Source organism: Bactrocera neohumeralis, chromosome 4 (assembly GCF_024586455.1).
Source record: "Bactrocera neohumeralis isolate Rockhampton chromosome 4, APGP_CSIRO_Bneo_wtdbg2-racon-allhic-juicebox.fasta_v2, whole genome shotgun sequence".
NCBI lineage: Eukaryota > Metazoa > Arthropoda > Insecta > Diptera > Tephritidae > Bactrocera > Bactrocera neohumeralis.
Genome location: NC_065921.1, coordinates 416,552 through 441,746, shown reverse-complemented (window position 1 = coordinate 441,746; position 25,195 = coordinate 416,552). Strand labels below are relative to the sequence as shown.

At 37.0% G+C, this 25,195-nt stretch overlaps 1 protein-coding gene across 1 annotated transcript; it reads left to right on the top strand.

The window, feature by feature from the left end:
- The first annotated feature begins 833 nt into the window (after positions 1 to 833).
- On the top strand, positions 834 to 3,105 carry LOC126756092 (odorant receptor 47b). Its single transcript, XM_050468921.1, has 6 exons — positions 834 to 1,212; positions 1,291 to 1,462; positions 1,887 to 2,434; positions 2,490 to 2,694; positions 2,755 to 2,913; positions 2,984 to 3,105. The coding sequence occupies exons 1-6, from the start codon at positions 1,001 to 1,003 to the stop codon at positions 3,035 to 3,037; spliced, it is 1,350 nt and encodes a 449-aa protein (XP_050324878.1). The 5' UTR covers positions 834 to 1,000; the 3' UTR covers positions 3,038 to 3,105.
- The last annotated feature ends 22,090 nt before the right edge of the window (positions 3,106 to 25,195 follow it).

The window sequence follows — 25,195 nt, the reverse complement described above, 5'->3', positions numbered from 1 at the left end:
TAATTCTATAATAGTAGCCTTGCAAATATTTCCTTGAAAATAGATACGTTTAGTTTTTCAATCGCTTTAATACTGAAATGCAATAACCATGGAAGTATATACATATGTACGTAGGTACCACATATGCATACATATGTATAACTAGGTCCATTTGTAACAAAGTTTTGAGTACTAGTCAGCGAAATAATAATAGTTATGTGATGGAATAACAATTGAAGACTCTTTAAATTCATTTAATTTCCGAAGAATGTAATCCGATGTGGATACCGACAATAAACCTGAGGCAAAGCCATCGCATAAGTAAAGGCATGGAAAAAGTGTTCTTTGAAAGCAGATAACATTCGTTTCATTACAGAAAAGAATATCAACAAACAGAATACCAATAAAATATAGTTGATATAAGTATGTATGTATATAGTCAGTCCTATCAAAAGTCGAAAATGGCAAGCAGATTAAACATTTTAGGAAACGAGATGTGATGAGAGAGATTGATGTGAAAGGCGATTTACTCTCAATTAGATATAGGACCTGCTCCTATCTATAAACATTCATGCAGTTTCTCTTGCATATGTATATATGTATGTATATGTAAGTTCACTGACTAGTTTAGCTGCATAGTGGCCACCTACCATCCTCATTATGAATTCAGTGCTGAAACTGCAGGTGTACATTCACTAATTGACATGTAACGTTCGGCATGTGGCATGCGGCACGCGGCATGCAACGAAATATTTATGCTAATTTATGGTCGTTACCTCGGTAAATTACGCATGGCAAATGTAAGCGAAATGATTCCATTAGAATGCGGTATAAAAGGCGAGTAAACAACCAGGATGAACCTGTTGGTTACAGTACATACATATATGCGTATATGTGTGGTGACGGATATTCGCTCGTCTACCTAGCTGTATTATTTGGGCCGATTAGCAAATCGCCACCGCCAACTGGCCACCGCAAAGTGTTTTATTAACTGCTGATAACAGCCGCAAGCGCATTCACGATGATCTCGCGCTCAAGCAAAGCAACCATCAGCAACACCATTGCCAGTCATAATTCTTATCTGACCAACCACAGCTATACTTATTTAAAACATACCACAAGCAAGTTGCAGACCATTTTGGCGCCGTACCGCGTGTTGAAGGAGATGTTACGATGTGGTGAAGCCGTTCAGCCTCCCCATACTTGTTTGTTTTATTTTCGATCTTATATACGGTAAGAACTCGAAGTGGAAGAGCTTGCAGGCAATGGCAGCTGTCTAATTGCTTCTATTCCTTCGCATTATTTTTACAGTTTACTTGGACTTTGGCCGGCAAAACGCGCTGCGGAGAACCAACTGTACTATTTCTATAATCTACTGATTATGGTGCTTTTTAGCTTTTTTATGGCAACAATCATTTGCGATCTATATGAGGCTAGCAGTGACTTTGTTTTGTTGGGAGAGGATTTGGTGGTGGTTTTGGGTGTAAGTATACTATTACAGGTACCTTTACATGCGCTACGGATCGCTCCTCGTAAGCAAAACAAATTTCATAATGCACAATATCCACAATATATTCACATTACCGCTAAGATCATTTTAGATAGCGATATTATATAAACCAACCAGTGAACTTTTGGCAATGAAAACTTGTCCAACAGTATTGCAGAGCTACAAGAAACGTGGTAACGTGACTGATAGAGCGATTTGTGCACTGTTGAAAGAGTTTCATTAGATCATCCAGGATTTTAGGTGAATACTGGTTACAAAGGTGTATAGAAGCTGGTAGAATCGTGATAAACGACGCACGTCATTCGGATCGCGACATTATTCCATTTTAGGCGTTATTATTTAATACAACTTCCCACTGTCCATAAGAGGAAACCGTTAATTTAATTTATGCTTTCAGCTTTATTTGATATTTTTCAAAATGATACTCTTCCGCATGGGAAATGTTGACACCGATATCATAATTAATGAATTCGATGCCCTTCATATTAAACATGCTAGGGAATTAAGTGAGGGTCCTCGAAACCGACGCATCGTTCAGTGGCAAAGAAGCTTCTTTTTCGGTGAAATGTGTTTCTTCTCTGGTTTTTACATTCTCAGCCTATTGCTTTTTGCAGCTATGAGCCTACAACCGCTACTCTCACAACAAACACTTCCCTTTCGATGTAAATTTCCTTTTGGATTAAATGATCCGGATGAACATCCAATTGCTTTTGTCTGCGTTTACTTTTTTCAATGTTTTTGTACACTATACATGTTGGTGGCCATTGTAGTGATGGATTCGCTAGGTGGCAACTCCTTTAACCAGACAACATTGAATTTACGCATATTGTGCGAAAATATTCGACATTTGGGAATCGTCGCTGCTGGTGCTAGCAGCTCAACTTCCGAAGCAGTTGCGTGGAGGGAGTTACGAGAGGCGGTTGAATTCCATCAAAAAATTATTGGGTATGTTCGAATCATTAGTTCAAACTCTAAATATTTGTGATATTTTCTGTTACAGTTTAATGAACCGAATCAATCAGACGTTTTATTGGAACTATGTTTCGCAAATGGGCGCCAGCACTTTCATGATATGCCTCACGGCCTTTGAAGCCCTGTTGGCGCAGGATAAGCCAATGGTCGCCATGAAATTTCAGACATACATGTTCTCCGCCTTTATGCAACTATTATATTGGTGCTGGATGGGTAATAGGACTTATTACGATGTAAGTTAAATTGAATTTATTGCAGAGACTAAATGTTTATCTTAATATATGCATGGTTAGTCCATGGAAGTAGCTACTGCGGCCTATGAGATACGTGCATGGTATGAGCATTCACCTCTTCTGCAGCGACAATTAATGTTCATTATTAAACGTGCTCAGAAACCTTTGGAGTTCCGTGCAAAGCCACTTTTTGGTTTCACATTCGCGTCATTTACTAGCGTAAGGAGTGCTCGAACGATATTATTTCGGAATGCGCAACTGTAATTTGAATGTATTTGAATATTTCCAGATCTTGAGCACATCATATTCTTACTTTGCTTTGCTGCGCACTATGAGTGATTAAAATATATGTTCTAAGTGCAATTTATATGAAATAAACAGTATAATATATGAGGTTGTAACAAATGAGAAGTCCTGTATATTTACTGATCCAATTACAAATAGTCCCTTGCAACTTCTTTCAGGGTTTCAGAGTTTAAAGGCGATGGAATATCTCTGTCTTTTACTTTTATGCTTTTATTGCAGATACGCTAATACCTATAATCAGGATGAAGACAGGATTTGTCCGTCCTGTCATGTCTTAAGTTTGAAATTGAGATATCTTGGTGAAATTAAGTACAAATATTGCTTGAATCGGACCTTTGACAGCCGCACAAAATATCGAAGAAAACGGCACTTCTTAAAATTCGGAGAGAATACTTTCCTGATAATAGTATGCCCTTGTAAAATGGGTCAATATTTTCCCTAGCCCCAATATACCTAATATAAGAATTTTTGAACTTCCGGTTTCCGGCCATTGTGAAAGTTGTCTTACCAAAATTAAATTAACGTAAAATACCCGGCTTTACTCGTGTGCCGAATATATTTGTTCATCGTTAGTGGCCAACTACTGAATGTAATGTTCCAAATGCGGAGTTATTTACAAAATGAATAGAAATGATGGTTAAATATTAACAATTAATAAACCCCACTTTATTGGTAGAAGCTGCAACAACGCAGCTGTCAAATTTTCGCTTCAATAAACAGTTATAGGCATCCGACACTAGTCCACGAAAGTACACATGCATATGACATTTGGCTTTCCGCCTCCAATAGAGAGATATTCATTCTTACCGCTATTTTAATGAGTTGCATAAAGATTACTTTAACTGGTTCAATTCGATCGATAATGTTATGCACTTGAACGCACGAGCAGATGTTGCTTTGTAAACCCGTTTAAGCTGTGCCGCAGGGATGTTATACTATGGAACATTGACGTCATACATGTTACGTGAGGCGTAGCAACACACAGTTATGTGGCTGGCAGTGCCGCTATGATGTCCGCAAGCAATCACCGGCGCAACATTGACGGCGACAGGACACCGCAACTTGCAATACCGCACATTTAACTAGGTTGCAATTTCAGTATTCAGTTATTCAAATACTCGCTTGTATGCAACCAGAGTACATTTATTTATAAGCTAGAATGGTACATCCTACGGTTTTTGATCTCACCGTGGTGGTGGGCGCAATTTCAATTCAACAAACCGTTTAACCAACATACCAACCAATAGAATAATACAGGGTCTCCAAATAAGATGGGTATTTGATGGTGACTTTACGGTGGCTACATCCGAATGTTTAGGTGGAGTGTGTTTTTGTTGGTTGTCTTATCAATAAATGAAGTGTGTGAATAGAATGAGAATCCCTTCACCTGCCCAACTTTGGCAACTTTTTATTTGTATATGTAATGCAGGTAATGGTAGTCTGTTAATATTATTATTGCAAAAATCATATGAAAAGCGATTATTTGGATATAAGTCTGAGTGGGTTCCGATTATTTACCTCTGAACTTGTACACTATCTTAACTGTCGTTTTTGAAACACCCTATCGATTTCTGTACAACGGCAGTGGCAATTCACATTACCAGTGCGAACTGCTGACACATGTCCAGCTGAGTCCGCTGTCAGATAACTTTGAGTTCGAACGGAGCCAAGTGAACTGGCCATTCAGAAGACTGTGGTCCAGAATCGACATTAGCGGCGACAAGCCAACCAATCAACAATTCACCATGCTTTTCGCACTCATGCAGCAGCGAGTTTTTCTCGTGCTTGTTCCTATTTGGCTTGAAACATTTGTTTGGTTTGTGGTCAACTGTGGCCGGCGCAGCTTCTACTACACGCCGCTGATCCTCTGTTCTCTGCTCTCCTTCAGAAACGACGATGCCGTGGGTTTATTGAGAGCAATTGCTGCTACCACATCCTTTGTGTTTTTATTTTAGCTATGTTTAGCGTCACCTTTGCGTAGCGAATAAGTGCGGAGTAGCTGCTAATCAGAAATGAACACACTTGAATAAATATGCCAGTGTGTTCAATTGCATCCATGCGATGCAGATTAAAAGTCCGAGCGTGTATTTGTTATTGGTTGTAATATACCTGAATGATATTGAAAAATGCATGCATAAATAAACTTTGCTGGTTTTGGCATGCCACAGTTGTTTGGTTATTGTTGCTTGAGGCTTGCGATTTGTGGCTTGTGGCAGTTTGGCGGTACCCATAAAGGCCGACAGAACACATTTATAATAAATTTGCCTTGGCGGCGACTTCGATCCACATGCTTTGCCAGCTGCTGCTGGGATCAGATGCTCGTAATTCAAATTAAACGAGTAGTTTGTGTGTGAGTGTCATTTCAAGAGTAAATATTCCTTCCATGGATGTACTATATATTTTATACCGTTGTTAGGCCACTGTCAATATGAAAAGTAAAACGGCAGGGTCTTATGAATCACCCTTCTTTCTAGTGAGTGTCGTACAGTAACCGTTTATTGAGAACTCCTGCCACTACTACTTAAGCACTCTGCAATTCTTATGAATCCTGCCTGCTGAGGTAGAAGTCCAATAGTTTATGTATATCCATTCAATTTTAACTTGACCACAATAAAATTAAATTTATAATCGCTAACATTTGAACTTAATAAACAAATATTTTTCAAAAAGAAAGGATGATTTTGATGAAATGAACCAAAACATCTATAATTATATATTTTGATCTGGTTAAAAAGATTCGAAGAAATAAAAACGGCTTCACAGTTATCCTCTCTATTGGCTCCATTAAGAAAAACTGTTCGTTTCGTTCAAAGCAAAGAGTAAAATGCAGCAAATAAGTATACACTCAGTCCTTTTTTTACGCGATGTTTGGTTCTGCCACTAATCGCGTAAAAAAAAAATCGCGTAAAAATGGTTAGTTTTCCAATATTAACGGACGAATTGGTTCCGAATATAAAAAATATCGCGTATAACAAAATATACGCGCAAAAAAATATTCAAAAACAATACAATAAGTTTCAAATTTCAGACTTATGATTTATTCATTCATAACAAAATAAAAAATACAAAACAAAAACCATATATAAAAGACAACAAAATAGAAAATAGGTAGACTTATTGAAAACACCGTTGAATGCTGTTTAATCCCTGTCATTATCCGTAGTGGAAATTATTCTTAGCCGCTTATTTTGATGGCCGGCACTGATATCACTAGAATTTGTACCACAATCAATAGTAAGAACTATGGATTGATGTTCTGATTGACTAAGCATCTCCGACTGAGTTGGCACCATAAATTCAGTTAATTTTGTTTGAATGCTTCTTTTTGGACCCAATAAATTCCGATGTAGTTCTTTATATCTTAACATGCAGAGACTCAATTCTTTTTGAAAAATTCGTGCACGTTCGGCATCAGTATCATTTGCTACAAAATAATTTTCCAATTCTGCTGCAAGCTTAAGACCTTATTATAGTTAGGCCTTTAGTCTTTTAACGAAATACCCGAAACTGTATACCCATACACTCACACACGCATACCAATATCCACACACTATTAGGGTGCGCCGACATATTCAAAAATTATTACGCTTAAAAATATGTAAACAAGCAAAAAACGAAAAAAAGCAATCGCGTTAAAGTGAAAAATTCGCGTAAAAAAAGCAATTTGCGCTGCAAAAATAACCGCGTTAAAGTGAAATAGCGTAAAAAGAGATCGCGTAAAAAAAGGACTGAGTATATTCCATTGTCTGAAAATAAATATACACACATACAAACAATGCTAAGAAAAGCCCACAAAGTGGAACTGTCAAAGCCGGGACGAAAAGCGCCGTTGTGCCACAAATCGCTGATACATTTGTAAAATAATTACTTCGTATTAACAGCACCTCTGCAGATTGTTAATGTGTGCGACAGCAATGATGTTATTGCAACATGTGCCACCGCCATTGTTTACACTTTTATTGATGACACATTAATATGAGGCAAAGAGGAACGCTCAAGCCAAGAAATAAGAGGAAAACGCTTGAAGCTGGTCCACCGGGGTGATTGCAATACATACATATGTATGTATGTATATAACAAATCAGTGTATTTTGATATACAAATGTGCATAGCTATATGTTGCAACAATATTCACATTGAAGCGTTAGCAGTGCCAGCGATTACTGTTGCAAATTAAATTGTCTTTAGCTCGATTGTGTTCCGCATTGTATCTTGTATTGTACAGTTCGTTGCTTTCATACATGATATTATTGATCTTTTTGTTGACATTATGCTACAATATACATACTTATGTATGTACATAAATGGTTATGAATAATGTAAGTAATAGCAACCACATTAACAAGAGTGAGTGTTGTTGGATCAACGGAAAATGTTGTCGCCATTGTGCTCATTTCTTAATGGTGAAAACAAGAAGAAAACTTCGAAGAAATAGAAAAGTCACAAACTATGCCAAATTCAACGAGCTGATACAATTTTTCATGAAAAGTTAAACAACTATTGATATACATGTATGTATGTTATATATTTATGAACATACAAATGTACGCTTATATAAGTTAATAATATAGTATTTTAATCCATACTGAATATATACTGAATGTACATATGTATATACATAAGTAAGTGCATATATGTATGTATGTATGAATATGGTATAAAGTCGACCGACCTATGGGAAGTAATGACCCGCCTTCACTCTTTTCAGGTACCAAGAGATATTTTTACCTGGAAAAGGGGTTGTTAAAGTTTCATGATTATATGTATATGTCTCCCTTATTGACCGATATTTTTAGTGAACAGTCAGCCATGGGCAACAAGGTAAATACAGTTGATATCTAGGAGATAGCTTATGATCGAGTTTCGACCATTTTTAGACGTGATGCCTTGAGGCACTATGTGTGTAAAGTTTCATTTTAATAACTTCATTGGTGCTGGATTTATTAATGCAAAATGGAAGAACCACATCGAATGTTATGTGCGGCTTGGTATTAGCTCCGCCTCGGATTTGTTTAGGAAAGCTCCTGCCTTTGCCAACTCGTCTGTTTTTTCGTTACCGAAAATGTTCCTGTGACCGGGAACCCAGATCAAGTCTAGTTGGAGCTTGTCTTTTATTGAGCTTAGTGCTCTCTTGCAGTTGTGGACTATACTGGAAGTTGTCATGGGCGAAGACAAAGCCAGAAGCGCCATCTGGCTATCCGCAAATATAGCTGCTTTACGTATAGTCTCGTGGTTTTCCAATAGAACTTCGCAGGCTTTTTCCATGCCCAGTACTTCCGCTTGGAAGATGCTAGCCGAGTTCTTCAGTAGACGGATAGAGAGATAAATGTCTAGATCAACGGAAAATACCCCCGTGCCTACCCGCAGTCCATTTTGAACCCGTCGGTATAGACTGAGATGGTATCTTCCTCCCCTATTGAGCCTCTTCTCCGTTCTCTTCTAGAGGGTATCCTCACCTAGAAGTGGCTATTGAAATCCAGCTTTGTGAGAATGTAGTCTGATTTATTAATGTTGAGCTTGTTTAGGATTTCACTATATCTGTAGTTCTGTTGATTCCACCCATCCAATTTTTTTATTCTTATAGCCGAAAATGCTGCTGTTTTGTGAACAAAGTTGTCTATGGGTAGTCGGACATGACTTGATTGCACCAGTAACCACCTGCACATGGTGCTCTTTGTATTCCGTTATATGGATGTAGGCGTGGTTAGAATTCGTTTATAAATAAAAATCACGAATTTGGTTGAGTCGTTTCTGAAATTTAGGATTTCCTCTAAAGGTCGGCGGGGCCACGCCCGTTTCTTTAAACATTTTCTACTGTTGCGATCGCCGTGCCAAAATACTGTTTTGTATTTTTATAGGTTTTCGCTTAATGGCATTTCGGGAGCGTGGCAATAGTCGATTACACCCATCCAACATTAAGTGTTACGACCAACTGTCAGGTGAACAAAATTAATATATAGTACTCTACTGCAATATGTCATCTCTCATCACTTTTTTCATTATAAAAGTAAGATGTCATAAATGAGGAAATGAGTAATGTAATCTCTAAATCTAGATTGATGAAAATCGATATGAAAATCCGCCCATCCGTATGTGTCCATAGAATAATTTTGTTCAAATTGCTTAATTCCGTTATAAATTAAGCAGGTTCCCTTTTATTTCATGTATATTTAGAACAGATGGTTAATAGGGTAAAGAAAAGTGTGTCAGGAACTGTAACAGCTACGTCAATTAGGCTTGGTAGAAACATTCCATTTAATGGTCTCGTACTACTATGATACTATCATAAAGCCTGTTATCTTTGTTGTAACAACATGATGTAGTGTGACGAATATGTTATGTTATTTTCGTATTTCTAATCAAACTTCAACTTATTTTTTATATTTATACTAATAAATAAATAATATTATAAATAAATTTCCAGAACGGTAGCGAGCAAACCATTGCTGTGCTACACGAACTGATACAGCGTCTTCTCCGTAAACACAAATTCTTGGTGGCTTGCGTGGCATTCTCCTCTTTTTTATACAAAAATTTCAAAATATAGTGAATTACTTCATTATTTTCACTCATTATTGAAGAGCTGTAACTTTTTTCAACTTATTCGAATTTAATTTTTTTTTAAATGAAGCTTAGCATGTCACCTTTCCAACACTACATGGTATGACACAATGTGATTGGTAACACTGGAGATATACGACTGCAACGACATCTATTGACAAAATACGAAAAGAATTTTTCGACTACCCAATATACAAAAGTATGTATGAAAAATGAAAATTTGATGTGATCGCTATCCTTTGTCTAATAGGTGTAAGTGGGTATAATTTAAGAATTCACTCTCTCCTCTTTGTATTTTGATTTTTTCTCTTAACAACGGTTATTCGTCTTCCACATGCAATTTTATGCTTTTTTATTTCACAAGTTCGAACGTTGCATTTCGTAACAACGTTTATCAGAGAATTTAGTTATCTAATGGTAAAGAGCTTTCATAACCATCCTAGAAGCTCCGAAACTATGGCGAACAATTTATTAATTCCAGACATTTGCATGTTCAGGAACGCCTCACCGGCTTAAGTGGTGCAGCCCATGCGTAACCACTATGCGCCCACTCAATGCGGCATGTAGTTTGCGACATGTGGCAAGCTGATGCTGTTTCGTATATGAAAGCGGTAAGTGCTCAGCAGTAGAAACAACAGGATCGCCACATGGAGAAGTGCCGCAATTTGCTGTTGAATCATTTGTTGAACAAATGCCTTGGCTGTAAGGGGCGGTGTGCTGCCTCTGGGAACATTTGTTTTGCCTTTAATTGCTCCCAGTGGCGTGCGGACACGATAATCGAATACTGTACACATTGTGCGCCATAAAACTAAATAGCGGTACCAACAACAATACTAACAACACCACCATTCAAGTATGCACTGCTATTGGGTTACTTCATGCGGCAATGCAAAATAGAGCTGGAATGGCATGCTGTCGCTGCTACTGCTCTTATAATTGGTAGACTATTGGCAATAAAAATTGTAAGAAAACGCCAACATACTTACATAAAAGCAGGTAAGCAGGTAAGCAATCAAAGGAAAATAGAAAAATAAGCCAACATAGTATGTATGTGCAATCCAGAAAGTAACGTTTTAAACCTGATAGTACCGCTCCAGAAAAGAATGCCGCTCGTCGGCGGCGAATAGCAAGTAAGCATTCTTGATTTCAGTTGTTCGATTTGCTTGGCCACAAATGCTCCAATATGTTTGTTGTAATTTTTCCTTATTTTTCTAGCGCGACAAGACATTGTCGGCAACAACAAACAACATCTAGACCTGTGCCCAATAAACATTTCGTTTTGAGTCAAATTAGAGTTCATGATAAGAACTAACTTTCATCTCAAATACCGAATCACTTCTTAATAGTATCTCAGCCCTTTTGCTCCAATTGTTGTACCAATGTTTTCTAACTTGCACCCCAATATATTTATAGTATAATATATGTTATAGTAAAGTCATATATTTGACTTTTTAATTTATTAAGTGCATCCACTCCTTTACCTTGACCTTGTTTCTTGTAACATAATATAACTGTTATGAATAAATGAGAAGAGTTAGACGATATTGGATATTAAATGGCACAACAGATTTCTCAGCGCAAGGAGCGATAGTTTTTCGATGTTTGTTGGGTGTGAACTACGGCCCGAAAAGTGGAAGTGGCAATGAACAGCAGCTGAATTGAATTCCGTCTAAATAAGAGCATGCAACTGGTCTCTACAGTTAGATGCGAACGTGCAACGGCAACGGCAACTAAGAATGTGCTTTCTGGCATGTCGGTATTACTGCGTACATTACTTGATGCAACAAAAATCGTCATCGCATAATACATGCATCCAGCGGTACTTATCTACAATTTAATTGAACATTTTATACGTGCATGTTATTGCAACATTATGAGACACAGCAGCAGTTTATGGTGATCGTAAACGAACTGAAATACGAGTATTGAATATAAGATAATATTCATACCTGAAAAACTGTCCAGTTTGTGAAATTATCGAGGGCACAGTTAACGTTTGACAGCAGGTGCAGGATAAATACATTAGTTTTCATGCCATACATACATACATATGAGCCGAATCCAACAAAAGTTGTTCGCGCATGAAGCACTACCCAGCAAACGTTTTTTTTTAACTTCGACTTGTCGCAATAATACCACTAGACTAAGGCCGCACAATAAATTTTAAATGACACAAAACTATTTTTTTTGCCAGTTGTCTGTCAAGAAATCAAGAAAACCAAACGCCACGACAATGTGAGCTCTCACACATCGACTAATCGACAGTTTCATTTTTGTGCACTCAAAACATCGATTTGATGAGCCATCAACCGTATACTTCTGACTTGTTTCGAAGATATCTCAATCACAGTGGCAAAAGTGCGTCGATATTGTTTCAAACGCATGCAAAAGTATATATGTATGTACATAGATCTTAATGGAGAATGTTTTGAAAAAGAATAAAGCGACTTTCAATGATTATTATTTGATTTTGTTTTTTCATACAACAACTTCATTTTGATCGATCAGCTTCTAAGACATCTGGATGCCATATTGATCCGAAATCCGACACAGACAATAAGTAGCTTCTTACAGAGAAAGGAACCTGTGCAAATTTTAGAACGATATCTCAAAAGCTGAGGAACTCGTTCGCGTATATATCAACTAAATCAACTCAGCTGCCATAACGATCAATATATATATGTACATATATATATACTTCATAAGATCTTCAACGTTTCCTTCTGGGTGTTACAAACTATTTGAAAAGCCAAACATACCCTGTTCAGGGTTAATCAAAAACCATTGTGACAGAAGACGGTATATATGTACATGTATGTATATATGATATGCATATACTCGCAAATAGTATAAGTATGTATGTGTGCGCATGTGAATGCAACCATAAACTTTAACGGCGTAATAAGGTGACAAAATTATCTGAAGACAAACTACCGCCGCAGAAAGCCCTCCCCCTCTGCCGTCATAGTCATTTACTTACTAATCGATGCGTTCGAAAATTTGTTGCATGTCACACCAGTGATACTTGCTGTCATCTGGTGGATGCAGCCTGTGTGCTCAAAAGTAATTTCGTATGCAGTCCAACGTAGCGAAGCCCCGACAGTTAATTGGAGTAAATATGTATTTTATGAGACCTCCACTGCGTAATGGCTCATATGCATGCCTGAGCCTGTGCACTAAGACGCCAACGTGGGAATTAAGCATGCGCGCAGTTAGCCATAAAGTTGCAGATTTCAGGAACTCGTGCGGTGTTGCATCATATGTGTTGTGTTCTTGGCCGCAATATCCAATATCCAATAACCATTTACCATATTAGCAAATAACCTTAGTGTGTATAAAGTCCATTAAAGAGACGACCAGTCTAAATCACGGCTTCAGTCACAGCTTCAATGCGCAAAAAAGTTACTATTGTTGCCAATATGCTCAAAAAGGTAAGCCGTACACACATACATATGTATGTATGTATGTGAAGTGAATTTAATGTCTTAATTTGTTGCGCCCATTTGCTTTCGTTGCCGAAGGCAAAATGATTTGCATGCTTTGAGTAACAATGCTAAAATTATTTAACTAATAATTAGCACAATCTTAAAATCGACGATGTAACATATACCCACATACATATGTATGTACGTAATATAAATTGCGTTTAGTAATGAATGAATTGTTTTTTACGAAAGCTTATGAGTATGTATGTGTAAAACACAAAACATAAATATTTTTAACTTTCCGTGGTTATGCCTTTGACAACCGACTCGCTATAATGTACATATGTATACATATGGTACGAGTATAGTTATATGCATCGATATGAAACTGTAAAGTACTAAGCTTAAATCTAAGCTCGTAGTATAGTTATTGCAATCATTTTTTTGTTGTATGCGAAGAGTCAAAGAATAACGAATAACCAACACTTGATTTTTTGTTACTTTTGGTTTTATTAGCGCACTTGCCACTTTACTATAAACATCAATTAATTAAGCCGCAACCATCGTTCTTGCCACTTACATCGGTATATGGCACAAGTCAGCGTCGAGTTGCAGCAAAAAAGCTCCAATGGATATTATTGCTTTTTGACTGCCAGTTAATGGCTGCTAATAATTATTATGGCGTCAAGCCATTGAACGCTAATCACGACTTGGGAAAGTGGGCAGACGTGGCGCGGCGAGTACTCAATGATGCATCAATAAAATATATTTGCACTCCGGAATAATATTCCTATGCATTTGAGCTATGGTAGCTGTGTTGGAATGACCGCATCCTCTCTTTCCCTGCTTCCGCCACAATTGCAACTGCACAAAGGAATTGTGAATATCTTGCAAGAGTGGTCAGTGCATAAGTGGCTGCACGCGCCGTTAATTTTATTGTTGTTGCGATTGGTTTGATAAAGTTGGTTAGAACAGGCGGCTGAGCAACGGTGACTACGTCATAACAGCGGTTGGCCTCGTGCAACAGTTATGTGACACCAAAGGCGTCGACGGCAACAATTCAATGGCACTTGCAACACTGTCGTTGCCTCGCTATTGACATACGGATACTATTATTGTAAGTACGAGTATGTATGTGCTTGCGTGGCAGAATTGGCAGAAGTGAATGAAGTTCAATATCTTGGAGCGCGCTCATCCTTTTACAGTTTTATTTATCTCTATACTCAATATTTGTAAACGAGTATGTGTGCGCTTTGAGTTATGATGTTGTTCAGCTATTTTTGCCCCGCTTCCGTGCTACCGACTTGAACACAATTTATGGCGTCTTCTACAAGAGCCCGATTTGTAGCAAGTAAATAGCTGGAGGGTCTCTTCCTTCGCTGCGGTGTGGCGCGACAATTTAATTGTATATGGAACAATATTTCATTCGAAACTTACGACTTGATCAAGTTCATACCGACAAATTGTGGTGTGGCTTTAATGGGCCGATTGCGAACTCTATTGATTAGAAATTCAAGCAAAGTGTGACAAGTTACATCATAATTATTTCAAAGCCAAAGAAGTCACAAAGCAAAGGTAGTGGAGTGGAGTGGAGAGTATCAACGAATGATTTAGCTACCTCATATATGTATGTATGTATGTTAGAGAATTTATCACATTCGTTCTATTATAAGAGCTTTGCTAAGCTTTTAAAATTACATAATGAGTAGAAGTAGTATTTTAAGTAATATTCAGTTTCCTCACACAAATGTACAAACTTTTACTAAAAATTGGTTGTGTGTCACTTTCTGTCTCCACTGGTGATAGTTTTCATCTATGTAGATAATTTTGTCAGTACTTACTAAGTACATTACATTGCATGTGGCAGGCGATAGTATAATGAGACAGAGAGATGAACTCATCTTCACTTCGGCTTATTCGATGAATTTAAAGAGGCACTATCTTTTAAGATTGACGTACGCGTACATAAATATATAGCATTATATATATATATACATATCCGGGTCAGGATATATGTATATATATAGGTCATGTCGTCCGTTGGATGAAAACACTCCAGCTCTGAAAGTATTCGACGCAGTAACCGGCGGGGGAAGCAAAGAAAAAGAAGATCTCCACTCTGGTGGAGAGATCAGGTGGAGAAGGACCTAACTGCACTTGGCATCTCGCATTGGCGCCAGCTTGCGAAAAGAAGAAACGACTGGCGCACTGTTGTTAACTCGGCTATAACCGCATAGCGGTGTCTACGCCAGTGAAGAAGATATATGTATGTATGTATATTTATGAATATGTGTGTGTGTATATGGCCTAAGCAAAAGCAAAATATTTCTTCCCATATGGTACATGTGGTGCGGTGATAAGAAAGGCCCCGAAGAAATGGCAATAGCACACAGACATTTGATTACTAATCGGGTAATCGAATGAGTTATTACCGTGTGTCTGCCAGATTGTTGCATTATAAATCAAGGGGTATTTATGAATTTTACATGCACATTGATGACGCAATGTGCACACTTCCACAGCAATTAAAGCAGTAGGAAAATTTTTTAGTAAAACAGAAAAGATTAGCAACGGTAAAATGCAGTAATAATGTGTAATGTCTGCAACACCGCTCATCATATGCTATATCTGCTGTGTCCGAGACATCATTAAAGCAAAAGGCAGAAATGAAAAATAATTGGGATGTGGTTACACCGATTTGTTTACTTTTACGCATTCATCAATTGTGCAACTTGGGCTATTTGATACGCCGCTGCCCTTCTGCCGCTCTACCTCATGCAGAAGTGCTTCTTTGCCCATGACCTACCGGATTCACTAATAGCGAAAAAATTCGGCGTGGAAACTATTGTTGTGTCTGATACATTTTCATTGTTGTTCAATTTCGTAGACTTATTGACAAGCTCCACGTGTGAAGTGAATCAGAATGCAGATGCTAAAAATGCCAGACCCCAATATAACTAATATCAGGATTTTCGAACATCCGGCTGACTTTACTCCATACGATTTAAGATGGTATATAAGGTACCTTAATCCGGAGAATATTTTATTAGTATAATGTATGTTAAAGGTATGTGATATTGACAAAAATAGATAAAATTGGATCTACACTACCCCCAACTCCCTTACCCTTATGGCATACTACATATAATATAATGATTTTCGTTTTTCTAACAAACCGAATATGTATGTCGCATAACGTATAGTGTATCTTCTTTTTTATTGGCATAGACAGCGCTTACGCGGATATAGCCGAGTTTACAACAGCGTGAGTCGTTTCTTCTCAATTTCCAATTCGAAGTGCAGCCAGGAGTTCTCCACCTGATCTCTCCAACCTCTTCCTTTGCTTCCCCGGCGGGTACACATACATCGCATCGTTCCATCGAATGCGATATACGCCGTTGCCAATGCGCAAATACCATAAATCTGCAGAGCCTTTCTCTCGAAAACTCGTAATGTCGATTCTCAGATGTTGTTATCGTCCATGCCTCTGCACCATGTAGGAGGACGGGAATAATGAATGACTTATAGAGTTTGGTCGTCGAGAGAAGACTTTACTTTTCAATTGCTACTCAGTTCGAAGTAGCACCTGTTGGCAAGAGTTATTCTGCGTAGGATTTCGAGTCCGATGATGGTGTTAATACTGGTTCCGAGATAGACGAAATTATCTACGACTTGGAAGTTATGACTGCCAACATTGGCGTGGAAGCCAAGTCGCGAATCCGACGAATATTTATTTGATGACAGGAAATGGTGATTGACGTCACATGATTATCAGGAAAAGATGTTCTCTGAATCTATCTCACAGAGTAACCGATTTTTGTTGTTTTTGGAAACAGTCAGCAAGAGGAGATTTCGACTATATTTGTATGTGATATAATATGGCCTGACACTATTTTTGTATAGTTTTGATCCAATATATTCATTGGTTCAGGAATTAAGTCATGTAAAGTGATAGAATCACTTGGAAATTGAAATTGTGTTATATAAGAAGTAGGAGTGGTTACAATTTGATTTTAATTTCATATTCAAATATCTTTGATGGCTAAGCAAATTCGGACCAGTGCGACAAGTAACATACAATGTTAACTATTTAACAGCACTCTGTAAAGTATTGCTTTAACTATGTAAGTAACATTTCTTAAGACACATCTTCTGAAACTGACAATATGTTTGTAGAAAACAAACAAATCACCATGAGGCTCTTCACTAAGACACAAGCTACATTGATCTGTAAAGAGCTTCAAAGAAAGCTTTCTTTGTCATGTAATGTTATCGTTGGATGGCTGGTTTGAATGGCGTTTTGGCGATGTTTCGATTCCATTTTGTACACATATCGTGCGTAGCGTACCTTTCTTTGGTGCACATGCGCTTAGTAGTGGTTAGATGCCGGCAATTAAAGCTGCAAATGCCGCCAGCCGCCGGTGGTATGCTGACATCGAAAAGCTATGATAATCATGTACATACATACATACATACATACCTCTGTTTCGGTAGCGCGTTATACGAGTGCTGCTCTGCTAGCTTAGTCGTTAATGTCCAAGCTGCGATCTTCCTCACTGTCTTCGTACAGACATGAATATGTTTATACGTACACATCTCGTTTAGCCATCGTCTTCGTACCTGTTGCTATTACTGCAGTTGGTAAGCGAGTTTGTCTTCGTTCGTCTATGGGAAATTGAAAATCTAAGCTCGTCGACTCCAATGTCTATACATGTGTGTGTGAGGACCAATGAAGAAGTTTCAGCTAGCGTTTTCTTGCAGAGGTTTCGTATTCATTCATTCAGAGTGGTGACGGCGACCTTGACGGACACGAAAGCGCGAAATTTGTGCCCAGTTCGGAATATCGATCAAGTAAAATGTATTTTCATAGACTGAAAAAGTGAGGGAGAAAAATATTGAAAAGAAGTATTCAAAGTTTGAACGAAACAACCGTTATAGAAAACCTTCAATAATTAAATGGTTGGTCAAAGTGTTGGAATTATGTGAAAAATGAGAAAGTGATTGATCATCAATGAAAACTATTTGAAGTATTCAGGAATAAAATTAAAAAAAAAAGTAAAGTAAAACAAAAGAAATAAAGTGAAACAAGATTGAATTAACACAACTAAATCATAAAAAATATATGTTCTGAGTGAAATTAATGGTGAAATTTAACTGAAATAATTTAATATAAAACATATTAACTACCATATAAAGAATTTCTCCGCGAATAAAAAAATTCTAAGTTTTTAGACAATGGAAAATCTTTCATTCTCAGTAGCGAATCCGGAAACATTAATTTATTGATTTATGATCAATACGAAAAATTTTAGTAGTCAGAAATGTAGATTTAAAAGGTTAAGACCAAAAGTTGAATCGTGGTATCTACCTTATCCCAGTCTGAAGTGTTTTACTCTATCAGCTTTTGATTAATTCTCAAAAACATCCTAATTTTGTGTGAAATATTTCAAAAACAAACTTTTCTATTGGATGTAAAAATGGCGAAATCCAAAGAAAATTATTCTACTTATCTAAAAGGATTTAAAGCTACCTATTCATCTTACGAGTATTTTAAATAGTGTTATCGAAAAAAATCACAAATTACACAGATAATTTTCCAACCTTCTAGCAGAATGACAAAATGAGAAAACCTTTACTAAATAAAAAAATATTGTCGAATTTAATTATTTGTCCAAATTTACCGTAAATACATATTTTGATTAATATACAAACACAGACATTCGCCCATACGAGCTCCGATGGACGCACACCGAGGCAATTCACGAGGAATAGCATTCGTGTGCCAAAGTACTGTGTTGTCAGTACACATGCGGATGTTCCAGCCAAGTGTAGTGTCTGCAAACAAATGCAGCATAGAAGCTCATTTGTCGGTAAATCAAAGATTTATCAGTGCACATAATCGGTGTTGGATCCCGCCAGTTTAGTTGCTTGCTTTGTTGACTAACTGCACTGAGGATTCAGGCTCGATGGCTTACCGATTCGATTACTTTCAGTGTGTTTGTGGCAAGCAGTGCTTTGCTCAAACCGATTGAGTTCATGTGAAAAGGGAATATGTGCCTAAACAAATAGCCATCGAACGGATTGCGCTTGCGATATTCAGATGGTAAAAAATAGGAATCGAGGCAACACTCTAGAAAATTACATAAAACTTTCGATAAATTGCTTGTGAACGTGTAAAACAATGTACCCATATATCTGTTACTCAACCGGAGTGTACTATGGAGGCGCACAGTGTTCACCTGATGGAATCGACGTGCCAGTGCTGTCATTGCATTAAAGTTACAATAACAACAAGGAATTTTTGTTAACTCCAATTTATTCTTATTTCTCATAACACTCATCGGTTCTCTGAACCCTTTTCTATGCCTCGCAGAAGTGCGCTAGCACAATTTCCTCAGCCGAGGCCTTACCCTATTTGGTTAGAAAAATTATAGGTTTTTGAGTAAGTCTTAGCTTTCCGATGGTCTTGAAAAGGTTTAAATTTTTTACATTTGCATGTACTCAAAAATTACCGTTTTATAGATTCAGCGTCTTAATAATACACAAATGAGAAATACATATGTATGTATGTACATACTGTATGATTGTACATACATACATTTATGAGCTAATACCACTGCGCTCACCGCATGCTGCTCGCAAAGCCAAATTGCATGTTGGCGTGTGAGAATGTAACAAAGCAATGAAATATATACATATATATGTATATATGAATATATAAACAGATACGTGTAATAAATGATGCACCGTAGTGCGGACCGACAACGCAGGCTATCCAAAAATGTACTGGTACATTTGTATGTGTATCTTGTATTTGCTTTTTATACCCTGAACAGGGTATATTAAGTTTGTCATGAAGTTTGCAACATCCAGAAGGAAGCGTCGGAGACCCTATAAAGTATATAAGTATATAAATGATCAGTATGTTGAGCTGAGTCGATTTAACCATGTCCGTCTGTCTGTCTGTCCGTCCGTCCGTCCGTCTGTATATATACGAACTAGTCCCTCAGTTTTTAAGGTATCCTTTTGAAATTTTGCAAACGTCATTTTCTTTTCAAGAAACTGCTCATTTGTCGGAACGGCCGATATCGGATCACTATAACATATACATAGCTGCCATATAAACTGAGCGATCGGAATCAAGTTCTTGTATGGAAAACTTTCGCATTTGACGTGGTATCTTCACGAAATTTGACATGGATTACTGCTTAAGGTAATAAGATAATCTCCGAAAAAATTGTTCAGATAGGATTACTATAGCATATAGCTTCCATACAAACTGAACACATAGTTACTAAAAGAAATGCACCTGTGAAGGGTATATTAGCTTCGGTGCAGCCGAAGTTAACGTTTTTTCTTGTTTTGCACTGATTTTCACGATATCTTTCCTGTGCGAAAAATCCACAATTGAAGGGGCAAAATTACGTTTGGCAAAGGCCAATTGCATTGTTTAAACCCGAGGCACACGATTGGCAATGGGAATATGGATAATATGTTACAAACAGAAAACAGTTAAATAATTGTAAAAAATTACATGCATTGCATTAATGTAACGCTTCTATAACGAAAAAAACTATAATATTTTCACTTTAAGTTTTTGTCGCCTACATACTTACCTACGGGTGTACTAAGGATATCCATATCTCTGGAAAACTGTAAACGTGAATAAAATAAACTTGTACAGCGACAGGATAACCAACTTTTGAAATACGAGAACTACAAAAAATTGAAAAAATTGTTTTGAAGAAAAGTTTAAGCTTGAAAGAATCACTAAATCATCTGGAGCAAGAAAACAGACGCTGGTAAGTTTAATATTTATTAATTTTTAAGAAATGCATTTCTAACAATTTGTTTTACTTAATTTACAATACGTACATTTACCCCAGCTGAATTTAAGATGAAACACTCCGCCACTTCTCTTTGAAAAAGAATGAAATAATATAAACATTTTTATTATATAAGGTGAAAAAACTAATAAAATAGACAATTAAGTATTTCATTTCCCTTTCTTTGTTTTCATGAATCGCCTTGTGTTAACACCGTCGTTAACAACGTCTCCCGCTTTTATTTGATATATTTTAAGATCTGGCTAATAAAGCTTATGTAATTTGCTTCAACAACCACTTAAGCATCTGTTAGTTTCCCATTGGTGTTTTACATACATACATAATTTTAGCTGTGAGTCTTTGCATTTGTATCCAGGTCGCGGATGTTATCTAGCCCTTCACAAAACATATTTCATTTTATAGTGAAAACACATTTATAAGATTTTGATTCCTATGGCTCGCTCAGATAGTTTATATTTCAAGAATTTTTATGCAACAACAACATGTCAAAGTCAATAATCTGTTTGTATTTCAATTCATATGGGTGTAAGACTTTACTTGCTTTTTTTCACTGAATTGCTCCTTAAGTTACTGGGTCATACTATGAAAGATTTGTTGTCTTTCGAGCTGTAGATACACAAAATCTAAGGAATCAGCGTTTTAAAGAGAAGAAAATTTTTCAATTCTCAAAACCTACGTTCATGTTATTAAATTCTTTTTGTGGTAAGTTGGAAATCGAATGGTCAATGAAATGGTGTTGCGAAAGAAAACACGCATTTCCTCAAACCCATTAGTGATGGTATTCAAAGTTGTCAGAACTACCGTCTTCTTTGCCTTCAATTTGACCTTCTCAAACACTAAGTTTACAAGAATGCTGCAGTAGAATTGAGAAATAATTGCAACTTGTGCTTGAAGTCACTTATAATATAGAATAAAGCAAATCTCTCTAGCACTTTACGCCTGCAAGTTAAATTAGAAATCGAATTCAAAATTCTCTTGAACAACTTTCTTCGAATTTTCTTTGCAGCGCTTATTCGAATTGTTAGCCTAGCTCTAACATAAGTATTAGCATACACATCTTATATACATACATACATACGTACGTATTCAAATAAATGGCAAAGTTGTAAGTTGTGTTTTCGTGAGTGGACGTGATTAAGTTTCTTGGTGTGGCGCTAAAATGTCGGTCTGTGGCGTAGCACGGTCTAATAAATAAAATTTCAGTTTTGTAATCCAATTCTTCAAGCCTTAAATTGCGTTATTTAATTCGCTCTTTTGGAGTTTATGTTCAATCTGTACAGTTTTGGTAAATAGATGAAAGAATTGTGCAAATACTCGTTAGTGTACGAACGGTAGGCGCGAAAGTTTGGCGATATTTATTCGATCGTCATAAAAACATAAAATTTTGTTTCCGAAAGTAAAACTCTTAGTGACCCAAAGGAACGTATTTGTGGCCAATTAGAATGAATGATTAGTGGTAATCATAAAACGGGCTTCTATGAAACAGATGGTTCATCTTGGTTTGATCACAAAGTATACTCAGCTGAAATATTCCACTTTACTTTAGCAACTTCTTATCTGTTAATGTGTATATGATCCTGTTGCAGTTTGCTGCTAGTTGGTTATCTTAATTGAAAGTAATGGACATCTGAGTGAGGCACACATTTTTTGATAAGTAACTGTGTACATATGTACATACATACATACGTACATACCCCGACAAAATTCAGTATCTTAACCACATGCAACGCTTTACAGTTGAGTTTTATAGGTTACTACATTCACTATGAAAGCATTGAATATTATAAGAATAATTTTATATACATACATGTATAACCTATGTGAATATAGTTAGCACTAGTTCAGACGCCTTTTAATAGCAGGGAAAACAAAAGAAATCGGTTATGAATATCTTTTATAATATAATTTTTATCAAAGAAATGTTTTTTTTCCGAATTTCAATAACATGTCTCAAAGGTTGGCCGACATTTTCGGCAAAAAGTCAGCCATACGCACTGGGGCCATAAATTCGATATGTGGAGGCTTGAACAGTTATGTACTGATTTTGTCAATTTTAAGACTCGGGATGGCATACAACTAAGCGACCATTTGTGAAAAGTTTCATCTGAATATGTAAGTATATTCATTGATGTTTGATTTGTACGCTGGAAGTGAAAGAAATCAGATTAAATTTAAAATACTGATATATAAGAAGCAGGCATGGTTGTAGTCTGATTGCGCCCATTTCCACAATGTAACATAGGATCGTCAGAATAATCTTATGTTATGAATTCAGTTGAATGAGTTTTTATAGAATTTATCCTAAACGAATTTGGCAATTGTAGCTTTAATGGCATGGATCGGTAGTATTATGCGAAAGACTTAGTGACCATTGTAAATAAAATGATTGGATTTTATCCACCATAGACCATATTTTACAGAATGACATTCCGCAAAACCATCAGCTCCCTTAAAAATCGGGAAGAATCGGGCATTGTCTTCTCTAAAAGTTCAATGCTACTGGAGTATGCAGATGATATTGACATCATAGGCCTTAACAACAGAGCCATCAGCGCAGCTTTTCCAAGCTTTGAAAAAAAAAAACGAAAGAGGTTGGTCTTGTGGGGAACGCGGGCAAGACAAAGTACCTGTAGGCTGCATATATCTCTCCCTCGCATCTTGGGAACTAAGTCACTGTTGGCAGTTATAAATTTGATTTAGTTAAGGACTTTTTATATCTCGCAACCAGCATAAATTCCATCAATAATCTAAGCCTGGAAATCAAGCGCTCAATTACTCTTGCCAACTGGTGCTTCTTTGATATCGGTAGGCAATGAAAAGCAGATCCCTCTCTCGGCGAACTTTGAGTCTCTCATTATTCCCGTCCTGTTATATGGCACAGAAACATGGACAATGGCGACCCGAGATGAGAAAAGACTTGGCCGTTCTGGACGTGGTTCGACGTCAACGCGTTCCCGACCTTGTTTGAATAATTTGTACCTACAAAAAACGCTTGCTCGCGACAAACAATTACCACCGAAAGCCCTTTCCAACATTCTGAACGTTTCGGCACCAGAAATTTGATTCCGCACAAAAAATTTATAGGAATTTTTTCTTAAATAATTTCACTCATCTTAAAAATCACCGAATGCACTTTATATACTTCAGAAAGACAAGCGTATACTAAACACTATTTTTATATGACATTTGGTACAGACGTCACTGACAGTTATACTAATATTTCGACGAATGCGTTTTCGCGCGAAATTTTCAGTAGTAATATTCCTATATTTATTTTCAGTTGCGTTAGTTGCAAGGTTGGTTTAGCAGAGACACAAATACCCATCAGGGCACACACACGCTCCTCCTGGCCAAATATTTAGCAACGGAGAAAATTCATTTGCAGGTCTTGGGCCTAAAGGGTAATTTGTGAAGTATTTCAGTGCCCGCAGACCATTTCTCGGCCAGACGAATTAACTTACAAATGCTTCGCGTTAAAACGAAAATTGCTTCAGTCTGAAGTCGCCTCTTGTAAGCCAATGAAATTCTTTCCACAAGCTTTCAGCAGCAACCAACGAAATCAGGGTCAAAATGCGCTGGCTGCCACTAGGCCACCGTTTTGGTGGCAATTAACATATTTATTCAGCAGTTCTAGTTTCACTTTGCAGCGATAGACTACATATCAGAGGCAAAGAACCCAACATTTTTGCTTAGACAGTTTTGTAATCTTCTCCTTTCTTTTTATGTTTAGTTTTCTAAACATGGGTTCAGGTATTTATTTTTGGGTTATTTATTTTAAGATTTTGTTGTTGCACATTGTTTATGTGGCGAGTTGATTTTGTAACTGCATTTGTGTGTGAAAAGTGAAAAAATGAGCACTGAAAAGAATCAGTAAATATTTTAGCCTGAAAGCGTTGCAGCACACAATTGCCACAATTGCCACACTTGCCGCATTTAGTTGTTAGTACCTGCCAACAGTTGTTTCCCATTGCTGATAGCTACAACGGTAAGAGCTTTTGTAGACCAAACTTTACAAATGTGTGATATATACATATGTATGTAAATAAATTTTGTAGTATTTTGTAATTACTCTCCGCAAATTAATGTTTTTGTTTTAGTTTTTGTTTTAGTTTTTGTTTTTTACTTCTGTTATATACCATTTCCATTTTGCAGCACATTGCTCGAAGCCCTGTTCTGTTCCTAATGTCATTGTGGTTGTTGCGTGCTTGCTAGTGCCTGTTTTGCAATTTGAGCTTGATTGCCCAATTTCACACCAACAACCGTAACACTTGCCTCACCCATCAAGCTGCCTCAACCGCTGACGCCTCAAGTGCTTTGAGTAGTTTCATACACATACGACCTTTAGAATGGCAATTGTTTAAT

Coding starts and splice junctions, on each gene's coding strand:
- LOC126756092 (XM_050468921.1), top strand. CDS start 1,001: ATGATCTCGCGCTCAAGCAAAGCAACCATCAGCAACACCATTGCCAGT. Junction 2,435..2,489: donor TTCCATCAAAAAATTATTGG/GTATGTTCGAAT, acceptor TTTCTGTTACAG/TTTAATGAACCGAATCAATC. Junction 2,695..2,754: donor GTAATAGGACTTATTACGAT/GTAAGTTAAATT, acceptor ATGCATGGTTAG/TCCATGGAAGTAGCTACTGC.